The 19,851-nt window shown below is 44.7% G+C and overlaps 2 protein-coding genes across 2 annotated transcripts in view; one reads left to right on the top strand and one right to left on the bottom strand.

Moving 5' to 3' along the window:
* The window catches only part of LOC131555575 (ATP-binding cassette sub-family B member 10, mitochondrial-like), a 52,226-nt gene extending 49,315 nt beyond the window's left edge, over nucleotides 1-2,911 (bottom strand). The window contains exon 1 of the mRNA XM_058801677.1: nucleotides 2,745-2,911. The gene's annotated coding sequence lies outside the window, so the exon portion shown is untranslated. The remainder of the gene's footprint in view (nucleotides 1-2,744) is intronic.
* A 127-nt stretch (nucleotides 2,912-3,038) lies between these two features.
* On the top strand, nucleotides 3,039-19,490 carry URB2 (URB2 ribosome biogenesis homolog). The gene is made up of 10 exons (XM_058802421.1): nucleotides 3,039-3,152; nucleotides 3,340-3,505; nucleotides 4,731-4,907; nucleotides 6,181-9,553; nucleotides 10,981-11,141; nucleotides 12,243-12,353; nucleotides 13,264-13,506; nucleotides 13,857-13,947; nucleotides 15,537-15,676; nucleotides 19,135-19,490. Exons 2-10 carry the CDS (start codon nucleotides 3,380-3,382, stop codon nucleotides 19,330-19,332), a joined length of 4,620 nt encoding a protein of 1,539 aa, XP_058658404.1. The 5' UTR covers nucleotides 3,039-3,152; nucleotides 3,340-3,379; the 3' UTR covers nucleotides 19,333-19,490.
* Nucleotides 19,491-19,851: the final 361 nt, after the last annotated feature.

Raw genomic sequence — 19,851 nt, 5'->3', positions numbered from 1 at the left:
TAACTGTTGAGTGTGGGGAAGGGGCATCAACAGGTGGGAGTTTTCAAAGCATTTTCAGATAGACCCATTAAAATAAAAAGTTTTCAACACCTTCTTTCACTCCAAAAGCAAACTTCCTTTTCATCTGCAATCAAAGAAGTTGTATTTGAGACACTGTCTCAAGTGTAACACTTCTGCTGCACAAAACTGTAGGAAAGACAGAACTCTTACCAAGATCACCACGTAGAGTGGACCCAAGGATGGACCAGCAATGTAGCACCCTCCTAAAAAACACCCTTTAACTAAGCCTCATAAGGTACTGTTACCATTCTGCATTTCAGCCAGCTGCACGGACTCATGTGCAGGCGATTTGCCCAGGCCCACACCGAGGCATTTATGCAATCTGTACAGTTCCTTGCTCCTCTGTGTACTCCCCTCTGCAATCACAGTAGGGGATGTTAGCAGCATCTCAAGGAGATTTTTTTCCCTCCTCCCAGGTGACACAACGGGAACTGTGTGTCTTCATTAGAAATACCCATTAGCATCAGAAACAGCAGTCACCCATACTCTAATTTCAGCTCTTTGCTTCTTCCTTCACTTTGCCTTTATACTTCACACTCAGCATTACAAAGAACAATGCCACCAAGGCAGGAAAAGCATTCAGGAAAAGTGCAAGAGCAAAAGCAACGCTCCTACAAATATTCTTTATTGAGCCTTTAATCAAAATTAGAGTGTATCATAAAATAAACATAAGAATGGCCTCCCAAAATACTGTCAGCCTGGTTCAAGGTCCAAGCTACACCAATTCACAACACGTCAATGATGCAGAATTTAAAGGCATTAAAGGACAAGCCTCCAATTTTTAACTTCCAATCAATTTTAAGATTCTAGCTCTCATAACTGAGGATAATCTCCAAAATATGTAATAAACTGAAAGCATATAGAGTTCCCTGTTCACAAAATGGATTAAGCTTGAAACAATTGTTCAGAAGTCCCAGTTGTCTCATTCTCCTTGAACAGCCAAAGAGAATAATAAATACTAATGGTGCTAACTAATTTCACTGATAAGCAAAATAAATAAGAAAAGAGAGAAGAAAGATCACATTGTGAGAATGCAGAGCTACAATACAGCATTTTCTGCAGTGTTCCAAACTGGAGCACTAAAAAAAGGTTTAGGTAATTTTTTTTGAGGAACCAGAACTACTAAAAAAAAAGAACAGAGCAGAGGCTAATAACACAAAACACATTGCAAATTCCTCCTTCCTGGAAAAGCTGGAAGTTAGTTGTGAACTAAGCATTGGGCCAAGGAAATTATTTTCCCGCCTATGCTACATTTCAGGTACAGGTTTAGGCAGATTCCACGGCCTTGAAATAATCCCAGTACAGACACACTAAAAAGAACTTAAAAACTAGCACTGGAAACACTGCTTTTAAAGACTCTGGATTCCTGTCCCAACACTGGGACAGCAGTCTCTTTCTTCCAACAGACTGAGGAAAGACCTGTGAGCACCAGAGAGCTAGATTAAAAAACACCCAACCCCCAAACTAATAAAAGCATAAAACAAAAGCATATTTTGAATATTCTCTAATAAGAACTCTGTCTCAGGCCTCAGTTTTGGACAGCAAAAAATAGTCTTTTATCCTTTATCACTGCAGGTGAAATGTGGGGCCTACCAACAATAATAGGTCTCAATTTTTAATTTTGTGACATTAGGATAATCTGAAATATACAAAATTTCAGAATAAATGACATAAGGATAAACTGATATGGAGATAACCATGACCTAAGAGCCAAGGATGTCGCACATGCAGCAGCTGCAATTCACAAAAACAGGCAAGTAAACATGACAAGTTGACTTGGAGAGCACGGTAGTGGTGCAAAATAGGAAAACAGGGCAGCAGGAACTACGGAGAAGGCTTTCGCCTGAGCAGTGGCATTCATGTATAGAGGGAGAGAGGGAACAGCTGTGATTTTAAAAGAGCATGAATCCATTTGCATTTGGACCGAGATCTGGCTCACCGTCCACGAAAGACGCTTTGCCAATTCCACATTGTTTCCCCCCGATCCCCCCGCGGCCCCAAGTCGGTGCAAAGCAGCGCTTCACCGATGTCCTCGGCGGGACCTGCGGGACACGCTTTCCTCCAACCCCCCTGACACCACCTCGGCTCGGGCTCCGCCAGCGCCGGGCCCTTCCTGGGCCGAGCGGAGCCGCGGGACCCACCCGGCACTGCCGGCCTGTGGGCACTGCCGGCCTGTGGGCACTGCCGGCCTGTGGGCCCTGCCGGGGTCACCGGGGCCGGGAGCCCTGCGGGGCCCGCGCCTGTCCTGCGGCTGCTCCGCGGGCCGAAGGGCGCTCGCTGAAGGGACGCCAAACTTAAAGCCTTCTCCTGTCAATATTAAAAAAAAAAAAAAAGCAAAAAAAAAAAAAAAAAAGCAAAGGGAAGAGAGATGGCGCGATAAGAAGAGGCTTATTAAACCCACGCACTTTCCAAGGGAAAGAAGAATATCACGACCAGAGGCCCCCCCACGACCTCCGGGCGGAGGGCACGCGCTCGGCCCGTCTGCAGCCGGGGCTGCCCCAGGGCCGCGCCCGTGCCCGAGGTGCCCCTGCCGGGAGCCGCCGGAGCCGCCGGCCGCGCCGGGCCTGCGGGCCTCCGCCACGAGGCGGCCCGCGGACGCCCGGGCCCTGCTCCCGCCGCCGGCCCCGCCCCCGCGCCCCCCCGTGCGGGCCCCGGGCCGCGGCCCCGGGCCGGTCCCCACTCACTGAGCATCGCAGGCGGCGGGAGGCGGCGGGAAGCAGGCGGGGGCCGGCGCGGCCGGGGGGCGCTGTCACTGCACACAGCGGAGCCGAGCGCTGCCGGCGGGCGCGCCGCCGCTGCCGCCTCCCCTGAGGGCCGGTGCCGGTGGCGCGGCCGGTGCTGCCCGGGGCCCGGCGGGCGGCGGCGGCGGCCGCTCCATGGCCCGGCTGACACACGCCGGGGCGGGCGGGAGCGGGGCCGGGGCCGCGCAAGCGCCCTCTGGCCGCCAATGGGCGCGGGCTCGCCCCAGCGCGCCGCCTCCCGGGCTCGGCGCTCGGCTGGCGCGGCTTGGCGGGGACGGAGGCAGGCGGGCAGGGCCCGGCCGTACCGGGAGCGGGGAGCGGGCAGTGACGGCCCTGCGAGCGCAGGGGAAGGTGAGTGGGACCGGGGGCTGGTGGGGGAGAGGTGGGCGCTGGGGAGCGGGGCCGTGGGCGGCTGGCGGGCGGAGGCGCTCGGGCCCCGAGCGGTGCCACGTGCGGGAGTGCCGGGCGAGTGCCCGGTGCGGAGCCGCTGCCCGTCCGTCCGTCCGACCGCCTTCCCCTTACTCGGCGTTTCTTCCAGACGTGGGTCTGCCGCCTCGCTGTGCCCACGTGCCGCCCCCATGGCAGCCATCTACTCCGGGATTTACCTGAAGCTCAAAAGCGCCAAGACTTCTTGGGAGGACAAACTCAAACTAGCCCGGTTCGCGTGGATTTCTCACCAGTGCGTCCTGCCTAATAAGGAGCAAGTGAGTACTTTTCACTGGCGAACAGTGATGAAAGAAGAAAATACCGATGGTGGATTACTGCTATGAATGAATCAGTTGTTAAAATCCAGATCTAGCTTCTAGCTAGCGGTTAGCACTGTAAATATAGCACTGGTTTAGGATTGTGATCAGCTTTTGATTTCTTTGTCGTTACAGGAAATATTTTTATAACAACATATTGTAGGTAGCCTCAGCACAAAGCCCTGCATTCGTGCAGGATGGAAGAGTCTTTCTTTAAGAGAGGGTAGTGCCTGTGTTCTGTCTCCCAGAGAGATGAGAAATCATCATCTTTCAAACAGTCATTGCCATTGGTTTTACGTCCAGTACAGGATGCTCCGAAGTCAGATGCTTTTGGGCATAGTTAAAAACAAGAACTTGAGGATGGGAGGACTGACTGAGGCTGTATGTGTGTTCTCTGGTGCTCAGAACTTGCTGTGCATGAGCAGAGAGCACACAGTGCATTCATGGACTGCTGCTTGGAGGGTGATTTGGTTTTCTTTTCATGGAACCCACACTGTCTCCTCAGTCTTTTGTTTTGATCCTGTTTGCTGAAGGTCTGTGCAGTGTTTCCCTGGGTTAGGGGTGTCTTGTCCTGTTCCTCCAGCCCTGGTAGTACTTTCGGGCCTAGGGTTTGCACATCTGAGGTCTGTGTTTCAGGTTCTTGTTATTTCAAACAAGAAGTTTTGAAATAACAAGTTACTTAAAATATTAAACTTAGCCATACACCACAACTTCAGTTTTAAAACAGTAATTAGTATATTTCAATCTTTTCCAGTTTGCACACATCTAAATTCCTGGGCCCGAATTTCTAGGTAGTGAATTTAAACATATGAAGAGAAGGATGTGAGTGGAATAGCAACTGTCAGAAAGTTAAAACCAGCTGATTCTCTAAGCACTGATTTAAAGGACTGCATTTGCAACCAGTATCAACTGTTAGAATTAGAATGTTGTGAGAGTAAAGATGTTCACTTCTGAAAGTTGTTTTTGGATGGTACATGCAAGCACAGGTCCAACATTTGGTATAGAGCGTAAGCTCTTAGGAATTGAAACCTTTGGGAGCAGACTTCGCTGCTCACTCAGAGGCTGTTCTGCTTGGATGTAGCACAGTTCTCAAGGTACAAATGCTGTAACTATGAGGAGGTACTGCTTTTGTCCTGTTTTTGCTTGGGAGTTGTTAAAGATTTCTTGTTTTCCCTTCTGTTAACAGGTTTTACTCGATTGGGTAACCCAAGCGTTGGTTTCCAACTACAACAAGAAACATGAACTGGAGGATGAAGTTGTTGAAAAACTCTGGGCATATCTTGACAATGTTATCCATAGTAAAAGACTACAGGATCTCTTAAAGAGTGGGAAGACAGTTGGTCTCAGTTTTTCAGTTGCAGAGGTAACTATGACTGTGGATATCTGGAAAAATTCTGGATAGCAATATGTATCTCTTATAGTACTTGACTCTCCCTCACAGTGTCAGATGTTGCATGAAATATGTCTTAATCTGATAGATTGCCTGAAATATGTCTTAATCTGATAGTTTGCAGGACCTGTACTGAAAGTTTCTCTATTTCTGTCCTGCAGTACATTTTGTATTTGTGCAGCGCTAAGGTTAAAAATGGCAGAATTAGTGAGTGGCTGCAAAGGCAGTGAAAATGACTGGGGAAATGATCCTTTTAGTTTTGATCAGATTGAAGGGAAGCAAGAAAAGATTGTCTTTACATGTAGAAATTGAACTGTGAAGTATGAAGAATTGGTTGGATGAAATCTGGGCTTCAGAGATGTTATGCAGAAAGTGTGCCAAATTTAAAGGTGGTCTATGTGTGAAAACCTGTCTGGATGAAGATCAGGTCAGAGATACAGGGTACCCTGAACACCAAGGACAGAGGTATAGAGGGTCCAGTGGGAAGAATTTAAGGGTCTGTTTTAGTCCATCACTGTTGCAGCTGAGGAGATGAACCATCCCCAATAAGGTGTAAGGAGACAGGTAAGGTTTTTAACAAAATAGATGTAGATTTTAAAATTGTTACTGAGTTGTTTGCAGACATTATCTGAAGTTGAGAAAAGAGAGCGAGTGAAAAGTGGATTGAAGAAGAGAACAGCAGGGAAATACACATAAAATTTGAGAAAAGGAAGAGAAATGCAACATAATTTCTCTAGAAATGTGTATCCCTCAAAGAGAAAAGAGAATAGTGCTTCACATTCCAGATACCAGAACTAGAAACTGTCTCATTTTCAAATACAAAGATGATATTTAGTCATGGACATTCTTATTAAATAAACTCTCTGTATCAGAGCAGGGATGTGTTGTGTGTATAGGTTTGTTGTTGTTGGGAGTGTAATTTTGGGGACCGTTCAAGAAGGGAAGAAATTTTCCCCTACTCCATTTCTGCAGGATGAACTGTTAGGATCAAGTGTGGATAGTCTTATGCTGTTGCTAGTAGTGTGCGTGAGGGCTTCCTTACTCATCTGGTGCTGCAAACAAATGCGAGGACAGTGGAGCTTCTAGTTTGAAACCTGTGATGTGAGAGGCTCAGCAGCAGCTGTTGGCACAACCCCCTTGCTTGCAGCCGCAGCTCACACAAGGTGTTGTTGGTTCATTATGATGGGCTTTATCTTTGTATGCTAAATTGACTGGTTTTGGGGTTTGTTTTTGTTTCTTTTTTCAGATCATAAACAAAAGATTATCAGAGGCCTATTCTGAGAAGACACAGCAGAACATTGGCACTGTGCTGAGCTGCTCCAGTGGCATTCTTTCTACTTCTTCACTGTCCATCATTTACACAGCAAAGTGTGAACTTCTGGTTGATCTCCTCAGCAAGCTGTCCAAGCTGGCATGTCAACAGCTGGCTTCTGATGATGCTGTGGGCTCGCAGTTGTTCAACGTCCTCCATCTTACCTTTGCTCAGTACCTGCTGATCCAGAGGCAGCAAGCCAACCCAAACCGTGTGTTTGGGCGAGTGACGAGTCACTTGCTCCAGCCATGCTTGCTCTTGAGACACTTGCTGACTGTGAGGAGCTGGACACAAGCGGATGATAATCATGTGTGTCAGCACCTGAGCAGAGAAATACGAAGCCAAATAGAGACTTTGCTGCAGGCTGGGTTATTTCAGCCTGAGCTTTTCTCATCCTACAAAGAAGAACTGCTGTCAGAGCAGAAATCCCAGGAGAAGAAGAAAGGAGCTTGGAAAACTCTTTTGCTACCAGTTAACACAGTGCAGACCAAGCTGGGCAGTGACTTGTGTGAACCTGCCCTCCATGGAGCAGTTGTTGCTGGTTCGGTGTCCCTGCTGTATAAGCTCTTTCTGGACTCGTACTGTAAGGCAGAAAACTACCTTGTGTGTTTCCACATGCTCAGCAGGCTTTTTGGCTGTCTCAGGCTCTCTGACCTGCAAGAGGAGGGGAAGAGTGATTTGCTTTTCCCTGTGGACTGGAGCGTGGAACTGTTTGCTTTGGAACAGCTTCTGAGCTTGGTGCTCAGCAATGACATCTATAATGTCGCCAGTGACCGTATCCGGCACAAGGAGGTGCAGTTTGGGTTTTACAGGAAGCTAGCACAGCTGCTACTGACACACTCCCAAGCTTCCATCCCTGCTTGGTTCAGGTGTCTCAAGCTCCTGATGTCATTAAACCACCTTATAGTAGAGCCAGACCTGGATGACTTGGTGTCGTCAGCTTGGATTGATGCAGAGGCCTCTGAGCCACATACAAAGAAGCCTCAGGAGGTTCTCATCAGCACCATATTCCAGACCTACTCCAAGCTGAGGCAGTTCCCACGGCTCTTTGAAGAGGTGCTGACAGTCATTTGCCGGCCAGCTGTTGATGAACTGAGGCCGCCTATCTTCTCAGCTGGCCTGACACCAAAGCTTCGTGAGTGCCTTCTTGAACTGCCACCCAACCAGATTCTGGACATTCTGTGTCTCTTCGTGGAGAAATGCCAGGCCCTTATCATTCCAGCTGTTGAAGGGTCAGTTGACATGGCCTTGAAGCTGATGTCAGTGTGCTCGGTGCTGCATGCCTTTCTGTTCAACATGAGGAGCCTGGATGATGTCACTCCATCCCCTGTGGTGCTTCGCACTCAGCGTTTGATGGCAAACATACAGAAGGGAATAATTCTGCCACTGATGGAGCTGCTGCAGGCTCCTAGGAGAGAGGGAGAAAAGTCAGAGCTTTGGCTAAGAAAGGCCAGTGATGCTGCTCTCCTCCTTGTTTACACTTGGGTTGAGGTAGATGCTCTGTTTGGTGTTAGCTGCAGTAAATACGTGTCTCCAGCAGCTGAAACTGCTGTTACTGAACCTGCTGCAAGGCACTGGGGCGTTTCAGCTTTTCTGCCTGGTGTGAAGGATCAGAGTTGGAGGAGAGTTATGGAACTTGCAAGTAGTTTTGCCTCCACTAGTAAATACTGCTTAGAACTCCTCACACTTCAGAAAATGAAGATGATGTTAATGCAGACTGAAGCTGACCTACAGGCCTTGCAGCATGCCGCAGCTTTCATCCTGGAGTCTGGGAGATCTACCATGAGCAGAGGAGAATCTGAACTGTGGGATGGAGATATCAGTGCAATAACTGAGCTTAGCTACCCCACAGCACACTGGCACCTCATCATGTCCAACCTGACCATCCTGTTGCCATATATTTCCTTAAAAGATGTTGAGTACATTGCAAAGGTGCTTCTAGAAACGTTGATGTTGGCTGAAGATCAGGAAGCTGCCACGGATCAGGAGCCTTCCATCAGCATTGCAAAGATATCACTTGGTTTCATCCACAGCTCTCTACTACCAGAAATGAGGGTCCTGCACTGTGCTTTTCTGACCCATCTTATTTATCAGTTTGCTGTGGTGCTCCCCACTGCTCCCAGGGATTCAGTAGATCTGCCACTGCAGCAGCTGTCTGTGACCAGTATTCCTTGGCATGAAGAAATTATGGCTTCTTGCAAAACTGTTGACCCATTGGAAGTACCATCAGAAAACAAAGTGCAGAAGGATGAGCTGAGCTTGTCTTGGAAAACACTGGAGAAAGTTGCCCAATGTATAGTATTGTTAGCAAAAAATGGCTGCCCTGTCATGCTGAAAGAACCTCAGCTACAAAGATGCCTGGATTTACTAGAAATTGTTTCTCTCCAGAAATTAGACAGTTTTCTTCCCTCTGACTGTACTCGATGTTTTCTGGTGCTGCTGTCCCTGCTAGTTAATGCCAGGGCTAGTGTCTCTTGCAGCAAATTGTTATTGCTGAAGGTTTTAAGTACTTGCCTCCACCTCCTGAGGTGCCTGCAAGCTGGCAGGAACTCCAACTCTGTTCTTAAGGTGTTACATGCCAGTGATGTTCTTGAGGCTGTCATGACCTCCCAGCTTACAGCTTGCAAATTCTTCACTGATGTCTTGACTGGTCCTGATTGGGCACAATATGTCCAAGAAGTCCAAGAGTTTTTGGAAAACTTTCTTCAGATGATTATTGAAAGAAGACAAAGTGTGAAGCTCAACTTGGAAAAGTTCATGTCTTTCCTGGTGAGCTGCAGGCCAGACACAGGTGCAGCCAAAAGCACGGACTGGAAAAACTGGAATCCCGCAGCTGAGCAGTTGCTGCTCACAGCATTCACCACACTCTGTCATGTTGTCACACTGCACCTCCAGCAGCTGCCAGAAAAGAAGCTGCATTCTGTGGATGTGTTTTGTGCTCTGTTGGAACCAGTGGTTCTGCAGATGGTCAGAACTGTTGAACACGGGCTTCAGAGTAGCACCCCAAACCAGCCTTTGCCTGTGGCATTCATACCATCTGTCACTACTCTCCTCAAAGCAGATCTGAGCCATCCTGTCAAGAAGGACTGGCAGAAGGAGCCCAGTGGATTTTTGAAGCGGCCCCGTGTTAAACTGTACCAAGAGTTTTACTCTCAGATACTGAAAGAGCTGCCCTGTGCAGGGAGCAATCTGCAGTTCCTTCAGCTTGCATTGCAGTTCCTGACTGTCTTCTGCTCTGTGCCAGAGCTGTGTCCTGAAAAAGAAACTGCACTCATGGTTGTTTTTGCTATAAAAAAGCTTCTCTCTGGTATGAAAACTCTTTCTCCACATCCTTTGCTAATTTTGTGAGTTAAAAGCCATTTAGCAAAGCATACAGTTTCTTTAAAAGTTTGCATTTGTTTACTTGTGTTAAAACAGCAGGCTATCCTTTTTTAAATGCATAACAGGAAAATTTTCTAGGAGGCAATATTGTAGTACCTGGACCACAGCCACCATCTAGTGTGGCAATGAACTTCTGATAGATGTTAACATCTTTAAACAAAGTTGAGGTCCTGAGTTACTCATCCTTGGTAGAACATTTTGAAAGTACCTGGAACATGGTAATACTACTGGAGGTAGGGCTGAAGTGCAGTGTCCTGCTTGTGTAATTGTTGTAGTAGGCACCACTGAAGCGGCTGATCTGCACCAGGCCAGATCTTAGAGTAAAATACTCATCTGCTTTTGTATCTGGTAGGTGAATTTATAGAGCAGTGGAAGTTACCTAACTGTTATGGATGATGAACACCATGTGGTAATTCTGATAAATTCTGTAGGATATTGACAGGTTGGTTCCTTTATCCTCACCAAATAAAAAGCCAAGGCTGGAAATTACATGAAAACCCTCTGCTGGCAGCTGTGTGACCTAATGGCTCCTTTACATTGTCTCATTCAGAAAGAGAGATGAACACAGAGCCGGAATAACTGTTCTCTTTGACTTCCTCAAACTGCTGGCATTTGTCAGACTTATTGCTGGCATGCTCTGGTGCAGTGATCTCCAAACATTTCTGATTGCACACACCCATCATTTAAAAAACCTAAGAAATTGAACTCACAGCCTGAATATAAGTTACTTATAAATTATACATGTACTACTCCGGTATGTATACTGTAAAGTACACATACAGAAAATGTTTCAAAAGCATGAGATAAAGGTGAAGTAAAATCTATTTAAAATATCTTTTTGTATTAAAGATATTTTACTTATTATAATTCCCATACCCCAATAAATATTTTACTTATTATAATTCCCATACCCTGGGGTGTGCACACCCTGCTTTGGAGACTACTGTTCAAGTGAAGTCCAGTTGTGATCTCAGTGTTTGTATTGCCATTAAGTAGTCATAGAAAAAGCTTTATGCTTTTATAATTTGTGATGGATCTGTGGCCACCATTTATAGAAAAGACCTGTGGCTTGTTTAGCCTGCTCCGTTGGCTTGTGCAGCTCCTTTGGTTTAGTCTTTCTGTATTACTGAAGAGTTTCTATTGGTATGATGACTGCTCAGAACCTGAGGGTAGGATATACTTGAGATCATCATCTTAGTGCACTAGTGGGGAGAAAGGTAAAGTATCAAGCCCTCTATGTATTTGAGTGTTAAAAAGGTACCCCCAGAACTGTTTTATTTTCAGTTTGCCCTATTCTTACCTGTGGAAGTCCTTCTCTTGGGAATTGATTGCTTTTGTCTCTTGAATATGCAGGTCCTGCAATTACAACCCAGGTGATCCGAAGTATGGAGATGGAGCTGACAGAGGTGCTGGTCCAGGTGCTGGGAAACTGCTCTGACGAGGAGTTCTACGCTATAATGAGGCTGGTGCTGCAGGGACTGGAAGTGAGGAATATTTGGCAGCAGAAGGCTAAAGTAAGGCCTTCTTAACAGTTTAAGGTGTTGTCAACTTCCTTCTGCAGTCTGCTGTATCTTGAAAAAAAGGTTGTTGGCTGAATGAGATTTGTAAATATTTTTTTTGTTCTTCCTGCTTTATGTTCAGTAATCAGGTCAAATTAATTTACATGGATAAGGGCTTTCTGACTGTATTATGTTCTGTATATAAATTGAGAGGTGGAAAAATCATGGAAACCTACTCAAAAAACTTTTTGTCTGTCGTAAGGACTCAGCAGTCTTGAGTCCATGTATTGTCAATAGAAATCACACAGCTGTGGTCTTACAGGCCATGCTGAAAGCTCTTTCCTACTTGCTGCTCAGAGCTCCTGCACAACAGATACCAGCAGTCAGTGTTTGTCTGTGGCTCTTTTGTACAAGGTTAAAGGCACTTTTAGAAGTGCTGGCATTTTTAAGTAAAACCAAAACTGCACCTGTACTTTTGGTACTTGTTGCTCTAAAGACTACTCAGCAATACCCAGGTAGCACTCAGTATCTTTAAATTATGTGCCCTTCTTCAGAGCAGCTTAAGCACTAGTGCTGATGTGTGGAACACTTGGCAAAAAAAGTGTGCTGTATGCTTCATAGAAAACCCACTGATTGGAGAATGGCCTGAACTGCACAGAGAATTCCTGCCACCTGAATGTAGCTTGCAATATGCTTCTTGTATCAGTCTGTGTAAACAACTAGCAATTAAAAAAACCCTGCTGCCAAAAGCAGCATTCTTAATTTATAGTGTACCGATATCCTTGTATTGCCTCTGCTTCCTTCTGTTACGTAGTGGCAGTTGTATGAGGGGGCTTTCCTTTCTCAAAAGTCATGTAAGCTTTTTTGTACAGTAAGTTGATTGTGAAGCAAATGTGGCATAAAGTACATTTGGGTCAGCGCTGCTGAGTGCATTCAATTCTGTTGAGCTGCTGCTTTCTTCACAATTTCCAAAGAGAGGTATTGGTGGGAGGCCTTTCATGTGTCAGGGCTCTGGTAATGCTCAGAAGTGCCACTGACCTTGAAAGAGCTTTTCTGTACTTGAAAGGAGCCAGTGTGCCTTGTACCCCTGACTGATGATCCCTCTGCTTTCTGCAGGAAGTATTGTCAGCTGTTACGCTAACCAAATTGTTGCTCAGCTGCCCATTAAGTGGAGACAAAGGGAAAGCTTTTTGGTTTGCCAGCCCACAGATAATCACAGCTTTAGCTGTAAGTATCTCTTTATTGTAACTTCATTACCTACCCCTCCTATCCCTTAGACTCTCTAGTGGATACAGCTAAAGTGCACAGAGGCACACAGGAACAAAAACTAAACACATCCATGCCAGATTCATCTGAGCGTTTTTGTGTAGACCCTTTTTCTCCTCCTTCCTCAAGTAAATCTCCTGTGAGTGCAGTGTGCAGGTCATCCATTTCTTATGCACAGTAATTTTATGGAACTCCACTGTAATATGGTGCTTGGGAGAAACTTGTCAGACTGCAGAGTGGAGTCTGTCTCCTATCCTTCCTGCTGTCCAAAGGAAAAGATAACCATCAGCCATGTGTTGCAGCCGAAGCCAACAGCAGCAAAACAAAACAAATGCTTATAGAAAAAAGTAATTATATAAATTCACTGAATTATGAAAAGGAAACTTAAATGAAACTAATCAAGCCAAATCAAACCTGCCCCTCGTTTGTACAGCATATAAAGCTAGTGATGTAGGTTTTTCTTCTCTTGGGATGATATCTCTAGGCAAGAATTTATCAGCAGCTGGTTCTGCAGTGCCTGGGAATCATAAGCTTGCAGTTTCTGCCCCTTCTGATAGGTCTGCATGCATGTGAAGGAGTGAGCTGCATCATTGGATTCGTGCGAAAGGTGCAAAGAGGTGCTGGCTTTCAGGAGGCTGGGGAATAGTTGTCATTCCAGTTATGCTCACAGCAGTGTTTGTTTGAAATGCATCATATGCATCCTCACCCAGGGCACAAGTGCATGAAAATGGCTCAGGTGCAGGAGTCTCCCTGCCAGTACAGCTAGCACAGGTCTAGTTCCATTGACTCCAGTCAGGGTTAGGGTTCTCTGGTGTTCCAACTAATGATAAGTGGCTAATGCATTTCTCATTGTCTGTTTCCTGTCTTGTAGCTGCAAACCAAAGAGGCCTGTCAGGACCAGGCACTGATTTCCATCATAGCTATACCTATTCTAGAGACTGTAGCAACTCTGCTAAGGCAGGGAGAAGGGATTCTTGTGAATCCACATCACGTTTCATTGGCATTCAGCATTCTTCTAACAGTTCCTCTGGATCATCTGAAGACAGAAGACTATCATGGTGTCTTCCTGGGGGTCCATGAAGTGCTCTTCTCTATTGTGCAGTGTCATCCAAAGGTATATCTGTGATTGGGTGGGAGAAGGGGAAAGATTTGAAAGAGAAAATGTATTAGTGATAGACTTCTTTTAATATTATTTTGAAATATTTTGTCTTGACAGTAGGAAAGTGCATTGTACTGCTTGTCATTTAAAATCACATAATTTCAGTTGCTCTCCTGCTTTGCTTGTGCCTGCACTGTTGTTCTTTGGCAGTGGATTGCTTATGATTTAGGAGAAAACATTTCCTTTTTCTGTGATTGATTCTAGAAGGACAAATGGCTCAGGGTGCAGAATGAAAAGATAGTTTCTACCCTCTCCACTCCCTATACTATGTATTCTCACATGTTTTTGTTTCATGTGTTTTTCAGGTGCTGTTGAAAGCAGCACCATCCTTTCTGAGCAGTTTCCATCGTCTGGTTGTTTCTGTCATGCATGAGGGGCGTCAGAAAGGAGACAGAGGTACCATATCTTCTCCACCTTTGCTTTATATATACATACACTTTAGAAGGGGAGATGCTGAGCAGGACAAAGTCCTCAAAACCTAGCTGTGGCATTGAAACTGTCATTTCTACCTGTCCTTTATGAAAAACCGGGGTTTTATGAAAAACTGATCTTTGTGGTTGTGGGTTTAGGAAGATAACTGGGGCTCCTGGAGTGCTGCATGCAGACAGCATTGCTTTAGGTGAATAAGTTATTCTTCACTGACTGGCTGGCAAGTAGACAGGAAGCAGTAAGGCTTACTGTGCTCAATTTCTGCTCTTCCTATCAACCCCTGTGTCTGCAGGCATTGGTGGCTGTGTGCTCCAGTGATTCATGCTAATGTGTGTCAGTTATAATCCCAAATGGATGCTACTAAATGAAATTTTTTGAGATCGGAACTATGTGTACTACAGAGCTGAGTTGTCACCATTGTATGCTAAGTGTATCTGAAGCATTAATTTGGATTAGATTATATATCTGTATGGCCAAGGATTTGAAATAAGGGTAATTAAATATCCTAAAAGGAAGGGGGAAAAACAGACTTATTACTGGAAGTTATTAAAGAGTTTACATAGTCAGAGTAGACAAGTCAGAAATGTCCACAAAGATTAAGATGGTCAGGACACAGATATTCTGTCATTAATAGTGGAGTTTTGAGACAAGTTGACTTCATGGCCTGAAACTGATTGTATCCCAGCTTTTTGCTGATGTCCTACAACCTGTGCCATGTTCAGATCTATCTCAGCTGATGTGTTGCCCACAACTGTGGGGAAATATAAGTGTATGTATTCATTGTAGAGGAATATATTAGCTGAGGCTCAGTGATAGAGGAAAAGGTATGTTAAACTGGTGCCAGATTTGGAGAATTTTCTTGCTTTTGCAATGTATTTGCATAAGGCAATCATCCCATGAAGCTTACAGGTACATGGCATCCTCATGTTGAAAATGATCCTGTTTATCTTTGCAGAATTGTTCTGGTTTTGTAACAGATAACATGGAAGTAATTTCTGGATTTCCCTTCTCCCTTGTTTGTACTAGCTCTCTTCATTCTCTGCCTGCTGAGTTAATTCTCAGCTGATCTCAGCAGTCTCACTTTAGATACCTCCAGTGATGCAGCTTTTGCTGCTATATTCCACATAATAGAACTCATCAAAGAGCTTTCTTACTATGCTGTTTCTAAGAAACATCTTCTGATTTTCTCTAGGCAGGGAATACAATTTTCTTGTCTCCTCATTCTCTCCTCCACAGTGCTGGTTGGGACTGAATTGTGGAAGGGACTGCAACTGCTGTTGTGAGCACTTCAACATCTATAACAAGTAATTTTTGTCTTGCAGTGCACATGAAATTGGAATCAGTATGCTCTTACAAAGTAGCCACTCTAGGAGATGTATTTTGTGTGTTGTGGGGGGCCTCTAGCTGTGGTTTGATAAGAAAAGATGATAAAATAGGCAAGCTGTCCTTGGCCTCATATTGTTCAAGGATCATGGAAAATGGAATGATTATTTGGGGTTTTTTTCCTAATGTTTTTAAGTCTCAAATGCCAAGCTGCATCTCAATTTGTGTTTTAGGCAACATGGATGAGTTTGAAATGATACTGAAATGTGCACACTTGGTGGAACGGATGTATACTTACATTGCTGCAGAAATGGAGGACTTCACTGTGTTTTCTGCCTTCATTGTGGCTCACTATGTGACTGAATTGCAGAAGGTATGTTCTCATCCATCTTGAAAGTGCCATGGTATTGTGCTAGCTCTGGTGTTTCTGTTACAAAGGCAACTCTGTTAAATTCTGTAAAATTTGTGAAGTTACAGTTGTTATACCTCACAGAGATGCAGGCTGCCCAGGTACAAAGCTGTTTTGCTTTAGTGCCATGTTGGGTGTTGCATTTCTTCATAGAATCATAGAATGGTTTGGGTTAAAAGGTTGAAAGATAACCTTGAAAGGTCATCTAGTCGAGCTTCTCTACAATGAGCAGGGACATCTTGAAATAGATCATAGCTGCATCCAACTTGGCCTTGAATGTTTCCTGGGGTGAGATATCCACCACCTCTCTGGACAACATGTTCCAGAGTTTTGGCACTATCACTGTTAAAAATGTCTTTCTTATACATCTGGTAGTTAAGTTTATCTCCCAAATAGTCTCCAGGACTGATAGCAGTTAAATCTGGCAAAGTAATGGTGGAAGATTCTCCTGGAAAGAATCTTTTAATATGGTGTAAATGATTAAATGAATTTAAAAAATGTTGCCCAGGCAAGAATTGCTGGCTTTTCAATAATTCTCCTTCTGTACCAAAGATATCATTGTGATCCTTAGTGAAAACAACCACTTCTACTCTTATGGATGCCAGAGCCAGATCAGTATTTTCTCTCACCCAGAGGTAACTTTAGCTTGTCAGTTTCTTTAGCCTAATAGATGTAGATTTCACCAGGGTTTGAATGCTGCTTGTGGTGCAAGTACCTGCAAACTGATTATTTGTGGTTCTGGCCTGGGGAATGGGCTGAAATACAGAAAGGAAATGTAGCTTTTGTCTCACAAAAAGAAAATCCTAACTGGTGCTGTGTTTCTGAAGGATTGTGGTGTAACCAGTGTAACTAACCGTGAAGATTATTACAGAGGTTAGTTGGTCATTGTTTACATAGTGAATGTAGTAGTTCAGCAAAGGGAAAATTGCTGTTAAGACTGCTTCTGTTCCCTTTAGCCGTCTGTGAATCTGTAATCTGGTCATCACTGAATAAAAGCCTGACTTGAATTGTCAAACGACCTTTTTAAGTTGAAAGGACACTTGTCTCAGTATTAGCGGGAGTACACAGTCTCATGAGACAGCTAGGAAAGTTTTGTGCAAGATGTTCACTGGGAAATGGAAAGTGATGGATGATAGCTGGAACCACAGATCAGTAATGTATGCATGGAACCTTTGGGTGTGGAAGGGGAAATTGGTGTAGTGAGCCTCTAGACACTGTGGCAAAGGAGTGTTTTCTGTCTGACAGAATAGATAGATCACATGTAGGTGATGATTTATTTGCTCATTAGACTGCTGAGAATTGATGGATATCAGAGGAAAGAGGGCCCTCAGATGCCTGTCTTAAATGGGGCATGTACACATCTTTCCTGTTGCTCTGCAGAGGGAGAGAAAAGCTCTTTTAACCATTCATCTCTTCCGAGTCAGGATCAGTGGCTTTCTCCCTGTGATATGAAGACCCCGTGGGTCCATCAAAGATAACTGAGAAAAACATGTTAGTAGATATAAGTCTTTCTGTAGGCATCTGCACACTTACTGGAACCCTTTTTAAGGGTCTGTGAACTAGAGCTGATGAAAGCTACTGGCCTAAGCAGTCACTTACCCCTAAACTGGTTGTGTAACAGCTCCCTCAGTCCTCTCTCTTTATACCATGAATTATTTTGTATTAATCTAGAAAGATTCCTTACTGGAGTGGGTGGCATCTCTTTCATACTGTTGGCAGTCCTCTCTGCTTGTTGCCTGTGAGCTGTTGCTTAATTCAGCAATAGTGGAATACCTCTTCACACATTTAATGTCTCACATCAAGAACTCTGTAATGCTTGACAAATTGGTTGTGCTAACTGTATAGAACGTAAACCACTTACAAGTATAATTAACTGCCAGCCAGTAGTGGCAGCTGTTTAAATCTTTGGCTCTGCTTCCCATGGTGTTACTGGTGTTTATAGGAAACTGCAAAGCAAGAATGGCCCAAGTAAGGCTTGGGTCCAGATGAATTTGTGATGTGTGGGATGCAGTTCCATTAACTGCAGCTCTGAGATAGCTGCTTATCCCAAGTGGGCCATCTGGTCCATATTGTCAATAGCTGTGGGTTTTCCTGTCCTTGTTCTCTGCAGTCATTCCTCTACTCTAGGAAGGGAGAACCCAGCCCAGTGCATTCACTGGGAGCTGTGATGCTCAGCTGTTCTCCAACTGTATTGTGCAGTGTAGGGAGAAATAGCATCTGTTGTAAACAAACCAATTGATCAACTGACAGGGAAGGGAAAAATTACAACCTCTTGCACATGTAAACTCTGTAGGGTCACAGATCTAAAAGAAATTTTATGTGCCTTAATGCCTGCTATATGTTTTTCCCTGCTATGTTAGTGGATCTAACAAAACATATTATCTGTTCCACATTTAGGGCAGAAAGAGAGCGGGAGCCTGTCACAGTGATGAGGAGTGCACTTCATTAGCAGAAAGTTTATTAGTTGCCTAAGGAAGAAAGAGGCCTGAATTTTAATGACGGCTTTTTATGTGATTTTCATTATGCCTGGAGTGCAGAGGCTCACATCTGGAGGCATAAAGCTAATTTTGGGATTCAGCAAAGATAAGACATGGTGCTGCAGCAAAAATAACGCAATGATGCCAGAGGCCACTACTGTCTTGGGCAGTGAAGTATTTAGCAAGTGATTTGTGGGCACAGGACAAATTTCAATTAGCCTAGAGCAGCAGAGGGCTCCGGAGTCAGTGCTGATGTTTCTGGTTGTTAGTGGCAGTTCTACTGGTTGTGGGGTTGAGCAGAGGTAATGTCAGGAGCAGGGTGCTGAGTCCTGACTCATTTCTTGTATTCCTCCAACTTTCTGCATGACTTCAGGCAAGGTACCTGATTCTTGGTGTTAAAACAGATTAAGGAAATGTACATTTCTGAGATTTTTGAAGGCTTGTTCTATAAAGGTGTGCACATTGAAGTACTCAGAAAAATATTGTTAGATAAATATGAAATTGTTAAGTGATAAGTCAAAATTGTTTCTACACAATGTAAATGAAGTGCTCATTTGAAACTGACATAATAGCATACAGCTATACAAGACATACAGAATCTACTAAAATGTGTGATCCAAGGCAAGTATTTTAGGGTTTTTTAATTAGAGTTGTTGTGCTGAGGAGTGTCCATGTGATTCCAGGATGATTAGTGTCTTTGCCACCTCAGCAATGTGTATAGTACTCCTGTGGATTTTACTGCAAGAGTGCTTGTTTTGCAGAACGTTTGCAAAATTCAGGAAAATACTGCAGTCAAGTCAAAATCTTGGATTTTATCTAATGGGCTGTTCCAGATGGTCTCATGCAAAGGATAATGTTGTCAGCATTTAATGTATACTGACTGTGGAACTGGTGTTGTCTTGCCTTTCTGTCTTCAAGTTTAAGGCAATTTTGTTCTTCTTGCAGGTGACTTTGCATCCAGCTGTGAAGACACATCTCACAGAGGGAATATATCACATCCTTGACCTTTGCATTGAACGGGACATCAAGTTCTTAAATGCATCTCTCCCAGCAGGTGTGAGGCAGGTCTTCAAGGATCTGTATAATGATTACAACCACTACCACAAAGCAAAAAAGCAGGGGGAGGAAAAGTACACTGCGTGATGAATCCTGCCTGGCGCTGCGTGATCAGTTATGAATTGTTCTTGCAGTGCTCAGATGATGCTGGATTGCTGTTTGGCTTGGGATAAAGACTAAGATTGAACTTGAGGAGGGTCCTAAACATGGATTGCATTTATCCCTATACAGCCAGCCTTCATAATGGGGAAAAAGGGAACTGGGGAGGGAGGGAGGGAGGATGGATGTGCTCTGCTGTTGGTTCTGGTCCTGCATTGTGCCACAAATGGCAGAACTGCTGTGCCTCTGCTGGCCCCTGGTGAACGCTGTGGGAGCCTTGGGGAGCTCACTGCAATTTGGCAGCAGATGTCAGGCTTCAGGCTTTGGCACGTCATGGTGCTTTCCTGTGGAAGCAATAGTCTGGTCTAAAAGCCAGTGAGGGCTAAAACCCCTGCTTTTCCTTACATGGTAAGCACAATTAAAGCAGTTAAAGTGCTTAATTTTGTACCCTGTTATTTTACATTTTGTAACTGAAGAACTTTGTCAGTGTCACACAGCCGTACAGTA

This window comes from Ammospiza caudacuta, chromosome 3, assembly GCF_027887145.1.
Source record: "Ammospiza caudacuta isolate bAmmCau1 chromosome 3, bAmmCau1.pri, whole genome shotgun sequence".
NCBI lineage: Eukaryota > Metazoa > Chordata > Aves > Passeriformes > Passerellidae > Ammospiza > Ammospiza caudacuta.
This window is presented reverse-complemented; position numbering and strand designations above follow the sequence as displayed.